This window comes from Barbus barbus (assembly GCF_936440315.1).
Source record: "Barbus barbus genome assembly, chromosome: 3".
Lineage (NCBI taxonomy): Eukaryota > Metazoa > Chordata > Actinopteri > Cypriniformes > Cyprinidae > Barbus > Barbus barbus.
Genome location: NC_136731.1, coordinates 23775831 through 23791054, shown reverse-complemented (window position 1 = coordinate 23791054; position 15224 = coordinate 23775831). Strand labels below are relative to the sequence as shown.

The 15224-nt window shown below is 38.2% G+C and overlaps 2 protein-coding genes across 5 annotated transcripts in view; one reads left to right on the top strand and one right to left on the bottom strand.

Annotated features, from left to right (window-relative positions):
- Positions 1 to 2779: 2779 nt before the first annotated feature.
- xpo6 (exportin 6) overlaps positions 2780 to 15224 on the top strand; it is a 51458-nt gene continuing 39013 nt past the window's right edge. For 2 of the 4 annotated variants that reach the window (XM_079383969.1, XM_079383968.1), the window contains exons 1-3: positions 2780 to 3209; positions 4438 to 4528; positions 8474 to 8586. In XM_079383969.1, the coding sequence (XP_079240095.1) occupies positions 3207 to 3209; positions 4438 to 4528; positions 8474 to 8586 (207 nt within the window). In that variant the 5' untranslated portion in view covers positions 2780 to 3206. The remainder of the gene's footprint in view (positions 3210 to 4437; positions 4529 to 8473; positions 8587 to 15224) is intronic. The other 2 variants (XM_079383971.1, XM_079383970.1) reach the window with 1 other exon arrangement.
- On the bottom strand, positions 9292 to 14019 carry LOC306850032 (uncharacterized protein; the record flags this gene model as incomplete). Its single annotated transcript, XM_079385446.1, has 2 exons — positions 9292 to 9691; positions 12895 to 14019. The coding sequence occupies one exon, from the start codon at positions 14017 to 14019 to the stop codon at positions 12898 to 12900; it is 1122 nt and encodes a 373-aa protein (XP_079241572.1). The 3' UTR covers positions 9292 to 9691; positions 12895 to 12897.

Below are 15224 nucleotides of genomic sequence, written 5' to 3'. Positions count from 1 at the left end.
CTACATTAAACAACTAGAAGCAAGAGAATGGCAAGTAAGTAACAATAAGTAGCAAAGCTTTTGTGTCTATTATTTGGTCTATGCTGCTTTTTTAACAAAGCAGAGTGGCTGATGTGATGCAGATGTACACGCAAACCCAAATTTATTCAGACACCTTCAGTATTTCTCACATTATCACAGTTTATTTACTATAGTTTAGAAAATGGTAATAAAATACGACAAGAACTCAGAGTTAAACTGTGTCAGAACAAATTCATCTTGATAACTTTGATAGAAAGGTATGTAATGAATTAGGTCGAATAGCTGTCAGCTGTTAAATCTAAGTACACAATCAGATAATACCAATTTAGGTCAACCAATTACCAAACAATGCCTAAATTTGTTCAGTCTGTGGAGTAAAAAGTTTGCATTAGTTATTAAAGAAAAACACTTAAGCAAAACATGGTCAGGTCAAAGTGTCTGAAACATTTTTGGTCTCAAATTTTGATCAGTTTTACTGCTACTGTACTGTATGAAGATTTTTTGGGGTATAATATGTCACAGTTTACTTTATTTTGCTAACCTCACTTACATCAAAGAACTATAGTGTCCTGCACCCACTAGTAAAAATATATCAAAAATTATATCTGGTGTCTGAATAATTTTTGGTTTGACTGTATATAATACATTTGGTAAAACATTACTTAAAGCCTTTATGCATAAATGCATTATAAAAGTAGTTTTAATGTATTGATTATGCCTTGTAATGCACCTTATATTGCATTGTACAATCTCATTACCAATTGTAACCACATTAATAGCGATTATCAATTCATTGTTACACTATGCATTTTAAATTTGGTTATAATCATTTACAAGATATAATGTCTTACAACATACATTATGAATAATTATAATGCATTATACCCTTTAATAACCCATTATAATGCATTATACACAAAGGAGGTAACACTTAACAATAAGGTTCATTAGTTAACAGTAGTTAACATTAACTAAGAATGAACAATACTTATGTAGCATTTATTAATCTTAATCAATGTTATTTTCAGCATTTACTGGTGCATTATTAAAACAAGTTGTGTTTGCTAACATTAGTTAATGCACTGAACTAACATGAACAAACAATGAATGACTGTATTAACAAAGATGTTAAAAAGAGGTGTAATAAATGTAGTGCGTTGTTCGTTCATGTTAATTAATAGTAATGTTAGCAAATGACACCTTAATGTAAAGTGTTAACATAAAAGCTTTAAGTAAAGTCTTACCATACATTTTAATGAGAAGCATTCAAATTAAAGTAAACAATATTTATTCTATAGCACAAATATTTGAAAACAAACTTTGCTAGTCATTAAAGTCGTTGGTGTGGCAGACAAAACCACTTTGTTAACTTGGCAAACCTACTGACCATTGTAAATAATATAGAGTAGCTAGTTGATTAAGAAAAACGATGTAAAAATAAACAATAAGAAACATAGACTAAATAAATTGATAAATACACAACAGTACATTTCTAATAGAAATGTAATGATTTCCCTTTTTTAAAAGAATAATATTTATAATGATTTATAATAAAATGAATGCTGTCTTTATGCATAGCACTATCTGTCTTTTACATTTTTCCTTCTCGCGAGGATCATCATATTTGGGGGTCCGTGGCATCTAAAAGACTGAAAAGCTCTGGTTTGTCGGATGCATGTGTAATAATGAGGCAATCCCTGCGCTCCACATGCGTCTTGTTGCGGCCGGTGTTGTGCCTATTTTCGACTCCCTGCCAAATTATTACCCCCCTCGTTGAAATCGCTACCTGATTGCCTAATCCTAACCCCACCCCTAATCCTAACCCCTCCCCCACACCTAACCCTAAACCTAGCTATACTAGGGGGGTAATAATCTGGCGGGGGTCAGAATTCGGCACTACACCGGTTCCATCCGGCCCGAGATTAAGATTTCACTTCCGGTAGTTTAATGAGTAGAGTACATTGAGTGGCAAAAACAACTGGTAACTATTGCATAATTACAGTTTACTGTAGGGCACATTTTCTTCCTCGAGGGGCGCCTGACGGCTCAAAACACCGAAACCTCAATTGAGCCGCATTCGACTCTCTGGACGTTTTATGTCTTATTGTAGACATTTGTGCAATATAAATTATAATCACATAAGTCACATTATTACAATAAAACTGTTTAAAAACTCTTTTAAAATACCTATTTTAAAATGATTTTTAAAATGTGTTGCAGTACAAATTTAGAACGTATACTAAATTTAGAATTTAGAAGAAGATTTTGGTATAACATAAGCAATAAATATATATATATATATATATATATACACACACACACACACACACACACACACATGTATATATATATATCAAGAGGTATTAAAATCGTGACAATATGAACAACATTCGTTGCCAGACAAAAAACAAAACAAAACAAATATTATGACATTTTTCAAAGTTTTTTTTAAATATTGTTAAGAAATTAGGTTTGCAAAGAGTCCACTTCTTCGTGTACAAGGTATTTTCCGCATAAAATAAACAATTGCATAATGTATTGTTTGAAAAGCTCTATAATTAAAAAGTAAATAAACAAATAAATAAATAATCGCCTAATTACTTTTCAGACCGGCCACTCCTGACCAATCAGAGGCACCTTCTCCTCTCTAAGCCCCGCCTACTAAAGTCTAAGTACACAGTTCCGTTAAGCTGCTTGCCTTTCTACCCTCGCTCATTTCTATTAGTATGAGGAAGATGTCACTTCCGTTAGTTTAATGGGCAGAGGAGCGGAAGCTACGAGAGGCCTGCACGGAAAGAGCGATCCCACCGACCCAAGGAGTGGCTCTGTCAGTCTTCTGAGGACTCAAAATAAAGCACCGAGTCCCGCACAGCGCTATCGTCGCCCGAGACGTAAACAACAGAGTCCCGACATATTTTTAACACCGCTGTTTTGTTGCTCTTCTCTCTGTTTCGCAGTAGTTTTATGCGGTTTGTCGCCGTGTATCCGGCCAGCGTCGGTTCCAGTCTCGCTCCCTTTAGGCTCTCGCTAGATCAACGATAATAACACGTGTCCCGGAGCCCGTAACCGGGGTCCACCGGTCGTGTGCGGGACAGTGATGCGGAATTTCGGCCCCAGAGGAAGCATGAGCGAGCAGAACCAGATTCATCTCATATTATAGCCGCATAAAAGCTCAGAGCCCGGGGATGGTGAGTCAAAATGAATGCATATATATATATATATATATATATATATTAACACACGCACAGTCTATTTGACCAATGTATACTTTTTTCTTATACTAATACGTGAGCTGTCTATATGTGCACCAAAGCTTGAAGATTGCAATGTTTTTGAAGTGTCTGTGCTTATTTATTTGCCTGTGAATGTTCATATTGCATTGTGCTAGAAGCATTGATTTGATTTAAGCACGTCAAAACACTTTGGTTTAGTCGTGTATAACTGTAGAAGGATGTTTTGGGACTGACAGATAGCAGTCATAGATCTGCCAGATATGAAAGCAAGTCAAATGCAAGCTATTCTGTCATTAAGGAACGCTATCAGGTGATATTCACACAAATGAAGCAGAGCTGAGCTGCTTCTGCATGTGTGTGTAACGGTTGTTCTCTTGCGTTCATGACAGTCTGAACGGTATGAGGAAATCAAAGGCAGTCTTCTGCTTCTGGGACGTCACACTCACTGTGTGGAGCAACGTGTCGTGACTCATACAAAGAATTCAGAGCCCTGAGCATCATCACTCTCATCAGCAGCCCACTTCCTGTACTCCTCTTCCAGACTTTTTACTCTTTTCTGTGAAAGCACTCGCCTTTTTGTGTATTTTGTGGGTGAGCGTGCACTGAAAACGAAAATGCACTATGCATCCTCTTTAAGGGTTAATAAAAAAATAGAAAAAGAAAATGGCAGCATGATGCATTGCACAGCCTAAGGGTTAATAAATAAAACAAATTAAATGAAATCGAAAAAGGCATCATGATGCATTACACACAGCCTTTAAGAGTTAAAAATATATAAAATACTCTATATATAAAATTATAAATTAATTTGTTCCAAACATGTTTGACTTTCTTTTGTGGAACCATGACAACAACAGCATAAATAAAGACAGCAAACTGTAAAACAATCCAATAATAGCTATGCTTTTAAGTCATGCTGAAAAGCATGCTGGGAGCTTGTAAACCCTTAAATCAGTTGTGAAAACATTTGAGGGATATATCGTTAGTCTTAAATTAGATTCTCTGTAGATCCACATTTTTGAGTATCTCTGACTCTGTATGCTGGATTTGCAGATTGTAAATGCGATGGGAGTCGTGTTTGATGCACTGCATGGCTGCATTAAAAGTTCAGACTGAAATGCCTTATCTTGTCATATCTCATCTTTCTCGCCCCCTCCCTCATTTGTCTCTCTCTGTGCTGCAGGCATCAGAGGAGACCTCCTTACGGGCCCTGGAGAGTCTTATGACAGAGTTTTTCCACAGCTGCACCACCAATGACCGCAAGAGAGAGATTGGTGAGCATATGCCTGATTTTCAGAGTCATCCTTTGTGCAGTTTTAATCTGAAAAGGCCATCACTTGTTATGTCTGTCTTATATCATGAGACGTTCGTTTTTTTTCTCTTCTTTCAAGAAATTTCTTGATGCCCAATATTGCCCTATATTCACTTCAATGATGCCTATTCAGTATTTAGCAAATTGTCAGGAGGAGTGTGCTAATAGAAGTAGTGTGCATACTATTAAATGAGTGTAATATGTAGTAAGGTCTATTAAAGCTGCTCTTCGTGTAGCACCTACGCCACTGCAGATACTTCTGAAGAAGCCAAGGTTTGGAAAAAGAGCAATCTGATCTGAACAATTTGTCCTGCATATTTCCACATCAGTTATTTTATATTGCTCATTTCATGTGCAAAAAAACGGTGTTTCAGGGTTTTTGCAGGGTTTAGAGTTTTTCAAAAGGTCTTAAATTGGAGCAGAAAGTCTTAGTCATAAAGTCCTGGCATTAAATGTTGCGCGCACTGTGGAAGCTTCTGTCACGAAAACAAATTCCTCGTATGTGTAAACATACCTGGCAATAAAGCTCATTCTGATTCTGATTCACAGCAAATATCCCAATACCTAAGTGTTTTAATTTTTATACAAATATCTAAAGATCCTTAAAACAAGGTACATTTACATGAAATGCAAATTGAAGATATGAAGTTTTCTTTATTGAGAAAAAAATATATAAGTGAGTTTATGCTTAAAACAAGAACAAACATCTGTCAATCGGAAATGAAAAATAGCTTTCCATTCGAATTACATTGATTTCATGAACTTCATTTTGATCAATTTCTTATAGTGAAGTGACATTCAGCCAAGTATGGTGACCCATACTCGGAATTCGTGCTCTGCATTTAACCCATCCAACGTGCACACACACAGCAGTGAACACACACACACCGTGAACACACACCCGGAGCAGTGGGCAGCCATTTTATGCTGCAGCGCCCGGGGAGCAGTTGGGGGTTGCTCAAGGGCACCTCAGTCGTGATATTGAGGGTGGAGAGAGCGCTGGACATTCACTCCCCCCACCTACAATTCCTGCCGGCCGGAGACTCGAACCCGCAACCTTCGGATTACAAGTCCGACTCTCTAACCATTAGGCCACGACTTATAGGGATTTCTTCCTATTCACTCAATTTCTTCCTATTCACTTCCTGTGTCACTTTGCGTGTCAAGTAAATGTATCTTGATTTGAGAGACTTTAGACATTTGGAAAACAAGACCGGAATACTGAGCAAGAACATAACGGTTTTGCAGTTTGATCACATGGTACAGTAAAAATGATTTTCATATTCTAGTGATTGGGAGCAGAGGTCTTCAAGCCGTAAACATTTTTATTTTTTGTTTTGAAGTTGTATTTTCAAACTTTGAAGCGGTAAATCTTCTCTATATTCTTAAAAAAAAAAGTCTTAGATTTACCTCATTAATCATAACTAAAACCCGCAGAAGCCCTGGAGTTTACATAAGTCTTAAAGGCACAACAGCAAAAATATGGCCTGTTTAATTAAGGATTAGAGACAGACTGGAAAATATTATTGATTGTTCTGTGAGGAATTGCTTATGTTCTTCTAATGCAAGTCTTTGGATAAAAACATCTGCTAAATTCAATGGAAAATGCTGATGAAGAACTAAATTATGACTGCTATATAAGGAAACATCAAATAAAAATAAGTGATCATGGGACCCCTTTAAGGTGAGAAATGTCTCATAAATGTTATATCTTGTGGGTGGAGACCACATTCATGACATTTTAAACTGTGTCTTTTAAGTTTCATAAAATCCTTGGTATTCAGTTTGAGAGCATTTGGCCCAAGATTTACTCTAATTCTTCGGTCCAAACATGGTTATGAAGGTAAATTGACGCCATAAAGATTTGCATGCGCAGGGTAAGATTTGTGAAAGCGTACATAAGACTGTAAGCGTAAATCAAATTTGCATGCGCAAGAGAAGCTTTGTAAAGGTGTAAATCGTGTTTCAAGCGCAAGAAAAAATGATTTGCAGCATTTTACTGTTACTTGTAAGTGTAATTCATGTATAATTATTATATGTGTAAGTATAGCCTAATGGTACACAACTTTTAAAAGATCATGTTTTAATTAAGTTGGTATTTATTAATTTATTTATTTTGACTGTATGTGTAAATTAAAAGTATGGAGAACATTCCTGAACTAAATGAAGATAAATATCTTGGCGAATGATGTGTTTCTTTGAACCAATCAGATTAGAGTAAATGGAGAGTCAGCGAGAGCCTCATTTGATTGGCTACAAGGTGGCCCCGCCCTCCCTCTCACGTTTGCAAAACTCAGTTAGTGAGAGAATCGTGCCAAAGCTGTGAGCGCAGAGAAAAGAAAGACGGAGCTGTACATATCGGATTATTTCGGGAATTTTTTGCCCTACATGCACAACAAGTCATTTAGATATTTGACAGTCTGTTTTTTTACACATACAGATTGGTTTTACGCAGTCAATTCGTTTTGCAGTTCTTTAAACTGATGCTTTCGCTTGCAAATCACTGTTCACAGGCTTGCAGTGCTTTTGACCGTATTTTGGCGAAAAAACCATGCCAAAAGTGTAAGCGCGGAAAAATGGAAGTCATAAGAATGCAAATCATATTTATTTTGTGTTAGCATGAAGCTGCAGTTTCACAATACATGAATTACACTTACAAGTAACAGTAAAATGCTGCAAATCATTTTTTCTTGCGCTTGAAACACGATTTACACCTTTACAATGCGTCTCTTGCGCATGCAAATTTAATTTACACTTACAGTCTTATGTACACTTTCACAAATCTTACCCTGCGCATGCAAATCTTTATGGCGTTAAAATACCTTCATAATGGTGCTTTGAAACTCAGGACTTGTAGCTCAACGTATGATCAATGTACACTTCTCAGCAGTGATATATTTGGAGAAAGTGAAATTGTAATTGGTCAAGTGATTCTTCATCAGGAAATAAATGGCTTGTATATCAGACCCTGCATCAAGTATTGCATCAGAATTTTTATTTTCCTTTTACTTTACAAGAAAACCAATAATACATTTGTAATAAAGTAACAGTTCACCCAAATATGGCAAAATTTTACCTTTTGAAATGGCTGGATTTATATTAATTTCTGCTTTAAACTTGACTCCATAATTATAAGGTTAGTCCATAATGCAATAGGGAAATGATTTAAACTGTAGATTCAGTACATTCATTTACGAACTATGAAGGAAATATGTGGATTTTTGTGGAAGCTGTTTGAGTGCAAGTCAGTTGTACTTCTCATGTCCTCGTTACAACCATCTGTATGGTCTTCACCATATTTCACGCCAATATTTTCAGACAAAACCATATGTTAAAAGCTGCGCAAGGTTTTTCAGTTCCTACTTGTCACGAGAGTTGATCTGGTTTTTTAAAACGTTGTCTTAACAAAAATCTGCCCTGTTTAATGGAGTCATTCGGTTCCTAGAAAAGATGGAACGTATATTGATTTTTAAAAAGGCAGATACTGTAAGTGGATTTAGATCCAGTGTCTGTCAGTTTAACTGTTAATGGTGTTTCTAGGTTATTGTAAAGTAGCGCTTGCTCACAAGCGTACTGTGTTTTAACTCTACTGGTTTTTGAATATATGCAAATATGCAAAACTTTGTGTACAAACTGTCACTGGCTTGTCATGAAATTAGAAGTGAATAGCTCCAGTTGTGAGAACAGCCTTCATTTATGCTTTACAGAACTTGTTTCTTACGTGTCTGTTTGAAATTAACTTGTAGATGCCCTTTTCATAGTGTTGCTTGTGTTTACCAGAGTTTCGGTGTTTGTTTGGTGTTAAATGGAGCAAACCACATTATTCGGTGTGTTTCAGTTAGAAGGTGAATTTTTTTTTCTCCAAAAGAAGTTTTTGTAATGACTGTTTTGTTGTTGTTTATTGCAGAAGAGCTGCTGAACAGTTTTGCGGGTCAGCCTGGCTCATGGAGGCACTGCCTCTACTTCCTCTCCAACAGCAGAAATGAATACGTCATGATGTACAGCCTTACGGTGTTTGAGGTAAAATTAATTATTATTAATTATTTAAATTATTAATCATTTGTTTGTTTGATTCACCCTAAAATGCATTAAAATACAGGGCTTGACGCTTACCTATTCCCCAAGGAGCACATGTGCTCCTAAGTCAAAAAATTTAGGAGCGCATTAAAAATATTTAGGGGCGCAATGCAAATTTTTCTAATTAGGTGATTTAGCTTAATAAGGGGATACAAAGAGACATTTACAAGCACCATTATTTAATTTATCAGAATACAGAAAGTACACAAGGTTTTTAAATAATTTTACTTCAGACACTATTTAATAGGCTAATTATGTAATTAGTTATAATCCTATTAAACTGTGTCGGTATAAAATTTTCACAATCATTGAAGCTTTTGTCACGGTATATGTTTTTGTTTTTAAATCACAATATATAATTTCTAAGTGAAAAAAAGTGTTGTCGTCCTAACAGGTTAAATAACTTTATTAAAGATAATTTACTAAAAGACTTTTATAAAAAATGCATAAAAATATAAAGTAAACAAGTGTTTCAAGATTAGAGTGCAAAAGATTGTTCAAATGAACGAAAGAAGTCAAGTCAAGTCAAGTCACCTTTATTTATATAGCGCTTTTTACAATGCAAATTGTGTCAAAGCACTGCACAATATCACAAAAGGAAAATAATGTGTCAATAAGTTTAAATAGTGTCTTTGCAATAAGGTCGGCGATATCGCTGGAAATGAAGCGTCCCCAACTAAGCAAGCCAGAGGCGACAGCGGCAAGGAACCAAAACTCCATCGGTGATAGAATGGAGAAAAAAACCTTGGGAGAAACCAGGCTCAGTCGGGGGGCCAATTCTCCTCTGGCCAACAAACCAGTAGTTCAGTTCCAAACCGCAGCAAGTCAGATTGAATGGGCTCAGCTGGTTCCAGTGGTCTTTTCCGATGGCTGTCTAAGTGGTGGGGTCCTCAATGGGGATCTGTCTCTGGCGTTCATCCAGGTGTTGGCCTCTGCCTACGATTAGGGACACATACGTCATCTCCCGGCGCTGATCCTCCATCTCAGGTGTTCGGTCATCTTAGATCATGTAGTGGTTGGATCCAGACTGAAGTTCTGTAATTCCTGGCTACCCGTGGCAGAAACGTAGAGACAAGCAGAGACATGATTAGCGTAGCTGCTGTTCCATCTAAGCAAAAATAAATTGTTCAACCCAAGCTAAAGAATAATAATAATGTACATTTGATCAGATATAACTGCAGTACAAGATTATAAAATGCATTATGTGTATGCTTGACTAAAGAGATATGTCTTTAATCTAGATTTAAACAGAGAGAGTGTGTCTGAACCCCGAATGTTATCAGGAAGGCTATTCCAGAGTTTGGGAGCCAAATGTGAAAAAGCTCTACCTCCTTTATTGGACTTTGCTATCCTAGGTACTACCAAAAGTCCAGAGTTTTGCGACCTTAGAGAGCGGGTTGGATTGTAGCGTGGTAGAAGACTAGTTAGGTACGCAGGTGCTAAATCATTTAGGGCCTTATAGGCAAGTAATAATATTTTGTAAATGATACGGAACTTAATAGGTAGCCAGTGCAGAGACTGTAAAATTGGGGTAATATGATCATATTTTCTTGATCTGGTAAGAACTCTAGCCGCTGCATTTTGGACTATCTGTAGCTTGTTTATTGAAGATGCAGGACAACCACCTAACAGTGCATTACAATAGTCCAGTCTAGAGGTCATGAATGCATGAACTAGCTTTTCTGCATCAGAAACAGGTAGCATGCTTCGAAGCTTGGCAATGTTTCTAAGATGGAAGAATGCTGTTTTTGTAACATGGGAAATATGATTTTCAAAGGACAAATTGCTGTCTAAAATAACACCCAGATTTTTGACTTTAGAGGACGTGACAGTGCATCCGTCTAGTTGCAAATTATAATCCAAGAGATTCTGTGTACTGTTTTTTGGTCCAATAAGTAATATCTCTGTCTTGTCTGAATTTAGTAGGAGGAAATTATTGGTCATCCAATCTTTTACACTTTTTACACAATCTATTATCTTAGATAGTTGAGAAGTTTCATCTGGTCTTGTTGAGATATATAATTGAGTATCATCAGCATAACAATGAAAACTTATCCCGTGTTTTCTAATAATATTTCCAAGGGGCAACATGTAAATTGAAAATAGCAGAGGACCTAGGACAGATCCTTGTGGTACTCCATACTTTACTGGTGATAATTGAGATGACTCTCCATTTAAATGGACAAAGTGGTAGCGATCGGACAGGTAGGATCTAAACCATCTTAAAGCCTGTCCTTGAATACCAATATATTTTTGTAATCGATCTATGAGTATATTATGGTCTATAGTGTCAAACGCAGCACTAAGATCAAGTAATACTAGCAATGAGGTGCAGCCTTGATCTGAAGCAAGTAGTAAGTCATTCGTAATTTTAACAAGTGCAGTTTCTGTACTATGATTGGGCCTGAAACCTGATTGAAATTCTTCATAGAGATCATTTTTTTGCAAAAAGGAGCATAGTTGAGTAGACACAACTTTTTCTAAAATTTTTGACATAAACGGAAGATTTGAAATGGGTCTGTAATTTGCCAGTTCATTTGAATCTAGTTGTGGTTTCTTAATAAGAGGCTTAATAACCGCCACCTTGAATGGTTTTGGGACGTGACCTAAATATAACGATGAGTTAATAATATTGAGAAGCGGTTTTTCTGCTACGGGTAACAACTCTTTCAGTAGTTTAGTGGGTACAGGATCTAATAAACACGTTGTTGGTTTAGATGTACTGATAAGTTTATTTAGCTCTTCCTGTCCTATAGTTGTAAAGCACGGCAGTTTTTCTTTGGGTGCGGTGAATGAAGCTGAAATACTAGACGCAGTAGAATCTACATTTGATATTGTATTTCTGATGTTATCAATTTTATCAGTAAAGAAATTCATAAAGTCATGACTATTAAACTGTGGGGGAATATTTAGATCGGGCGGTGTCTGTTTATTTGTTAGTCTAGCCACTGTGCTAAATAAGAACCTTGGATTGTTTTGGTTTTTATCTATGAGTTTGCGGATATGCTCTACCCTGGCAGCTTTTAGAGCCTGTCTATAGCTGGACATACTGTTTTTCCACGCAATTCTACAAACTTCTAATTTATTTTTTCTCCATTTGCGCTCAAGAATACGAGTTTCTTTCTTGAGAGAATGGGTATAACTGTTGTACCATGGCGCAGTGCGTTTTTCTCTAGCCTTTTTCAGTTTGAGGGGGGCAACAGCTTCCAATGTATTAGAGAAGATAGTGCCCATGTTGCTAGTCATTTCGTCTAGTTCATGCGTATTTATGGGTACACAGAGCAGTTGAGATAAATCAGGCAGGTTATTTGTGAATCTGTCTTTGGTGGCTGGAACAATAGTTCTGCCCAGACGATAACGCGGAGCCATATAACTAATATCAGTAATAGGCAGCATGCACGATACAAGGAAATGATCAGTAATATCGTCACATTGAGGTACGATATCTATATCAGTAAGATCAAGTCCATGCGATATAATTAAATCTAGCGTATGATTAAAACGATGAGTGGGCCCGGTGACGTTTTGCTTGACTCCAAAAGAGTTTATTAGGTCAGTAAACGCAAGTCCTAACGCATCATTTGTATTATCAACGTGAATGTTAAAATCTCCGACAATTAGTAGTTTATCAACATTAACTAGTAGATCTGAGAGGAAATCTGCAAATTCTTTTAGGAAATCTGTATATGGCCCTGGCGGTCTATACACAGTAGCCAGAGCAAGAGATAGGAGAGATTTATTTTGCATATCTAACAGTGACACATTAAGCAGAAGTAGTTCGAATGAGTTAAACCTCCTGTATCCTGTTTTCTGAGTAACATTGAGAATATCACTATATATTGTTGCAACACCGCCGCCACGACCAGTCTGACGGGGCTCATGTTTATAACAGTAGCTTGGTGGAGTAGACTCATTTAGACCAAAATATTCATTTGGTTTAAGCCAGGTTTCAGTTAGGCAGAGTACATCAAAATTATTATCTGTGATCATTTCATTTACAATAACTGCTTTGGGTGCGAGTGATCTAATGTTTAAGAGTCCAAGTTTTAAAAATTGTTTTTGTTCATTTATTTTGCGTTTTTCTGGTTTGATCACGGTCAGATTTTTTCTAGATCCTGCATTGAATTTATATTTTGATCTCGCTATTCGGGGAACAGACACAGTCTTTATAGATTGGACAACGCAATTACTTCTATTTTTTAAGTGGGTTGAACAAAAGTCATCATGGCAGTTATTTGAGAGTTGGCTTACTAGTCAGATGGAGCGTAGCATCCTGGAGATGTTGTCCGACAGGAGTTCCGCTCCGACTCTGCTGGGGTGCAGGCCATCAGCACGGAAAAGCCTAGGACGCTCCCAGAAAAGATTCCAATTATTAACAAAGAGCAGTTTCTGTTCTTTACACCATGACGATAACCATTCGTTTAAAGCAAAAAGTCTACTGAACCTTTCGTTTCCTTGTCGATACGTGGGAAGCGGTCCTGACACGATGATCGTCGCCGCGGGTGATGTGCTGCGTACCGTCTCGATCAGGCTCCTGTAGTCCCTCTTCAGTGTCTCCGTCTGCCGCAGCTTGATGTCGTTGGCCCCCGCGTGCAGCACGACAGCACCGATGTTCTCGTTGCCCTTCAGGATCGCAGGTATCTGCGCAGAAACATCGAGAACACGTGCACCGGGGAAACAGTGAGTGTGCACTTTACCTTCAGCTGACGTAGCACGGACGTGCCGGACGATGGAGCTTCCCACGACCACAGCATCGTGTTCCGTCTCGCGGAGGGGGGCGAAGCGGTTCCGGGTGGAGATGAAGGACATCTGGGAAGATCGCGTTCTGGGTGCACAGGGTCTGTGCAAAGAAACACACGGAGTAGGGGTGGTGGGGATGTTAGAAGCGTGTACTTTACCTTCAGCTAGCGTAGCACGGACGTGCCGGACAATGGAGTCTCCAACGATCACAATGTCGCGTTCTGTCTCGTGGAGGGGGGCGAATTTGTTCCTAGTGGAGATCTCGAAGACAGGGGGGGGGGAAGTCGTCACCCGAGGCCTGGCTCGCGTCCTCCGCTGCTGCAGCACCCAGGGTCCGTGGCGTCCCGGCGCCGGAGTGAAGGACATCTGGGAAGATCGAGTCCTGGGTGCACAGGGTCTGTGCAGAGAAACACACGGAGTAGAGGTGGTGGGAGTGTTAGCAGCGTGCTGTATACTTACCCCGGACTTGTGAGCGTCAGCCCGGGATGTTTCCAGCGCGGCTCTCCGTTCCTTCAGCTGGGCCTTTTTCTCCAGCAGGTCGCGGATCTGTTTCTCCACGGCCTCCAGCTCCAGCTGCACCGAATGCAGCTCGAACGTGTCCTCACCTGCACTCAGAGGTAGACACAAATCCGCCATTTAAGCAAGTAACAGTGAAACGATAGTAATGTGTGTGAATAGAGGATTTGCAATGTAAGCGAGATTAGCGGTTGCCACGCTGCCGATGCTAACGGGCTATAAACTAATAGCAGATTCGAGAATCAGAATAAAACTAGTGATAAACAGGCGCTCTGATCGGATTTGTTATAGAACGCTATAGTGGATATATTCATACGTTATAGAAAAGCCGTTTGACTAAGGCAATCGAAGCCCCACTGTCGTCGTTAATGCAGGTTCAGTGGCAAACGGTTCAATATAGCGCACTAACTAACAACCCGACCAAACGCGCCAACCCGTTTGACTAAGGCAATCAAGCCCCACTGTCGTCGTTAAAGCAGGTTCAGTGGCAAACGGGATCACGTTAGAAAAAACAAAACAAAAAAGGCGAAAAGGGCAAGGCCCTGTGTGTGTGTGTGTGTGTGATCTCAGTCTGGGTGTGTCCCGGAAGCGGAAGCGTTCTCTGGTGGCAAGAACAATAGGCAAGTAAGGTCCCATTTGTTAACATTAGTAACAGGTTAACATTAACTAAAAATGTGCAATAGCTAATTGTTGCAGTAGTTAATATTCTTTGTTAATGTTGATTAATAAAAAATACAACTATGTTAGTTAATGTTAGCTCCATTGAATTATATTAAGACAACTTTTGATTTTATAATGTATTATTAAAAGTTGAAATTAAGATAGCATTATTAATAAATGCAGTCATCGTTTTTTTCATGTTAACTAATGGAACTTGTGTTACTGAAAAATAATAACGAATCAGTCGTTGATGTATAGATAGGCCCACTGTTCTCTATTATAGATCAGTGGATGGGCCATGTTTAGGTTAGAAAAAATGTTTGAAAATAAATAGCTCATTAAGTCTTTAAGTAAGAATTATTTGATGCTATTGTGAAGACTAAAGCGAATATAAATATCTAAATGACTGTGAGTGTGAAACAGTATTTACACAGTTTTAGGAAAGTAGCGCAGCTGATTTGTTTACTGGGTTACCGGGGTAACGGCAGCGGCAGCGCCCTCTAGTGGCGAATGTGCGTCATTCAGTGCGTCTTCACTTTAACTCGCTCCGCTTTTCTTCTCATCTGTGCTCATTTAAATTAAACCGTTGCCTTTTTAAAGTTCTAAAGTAATCATATGAGGCTGCATCGCAATTTTTCCATAAATAAACAGAATAAATTAATACG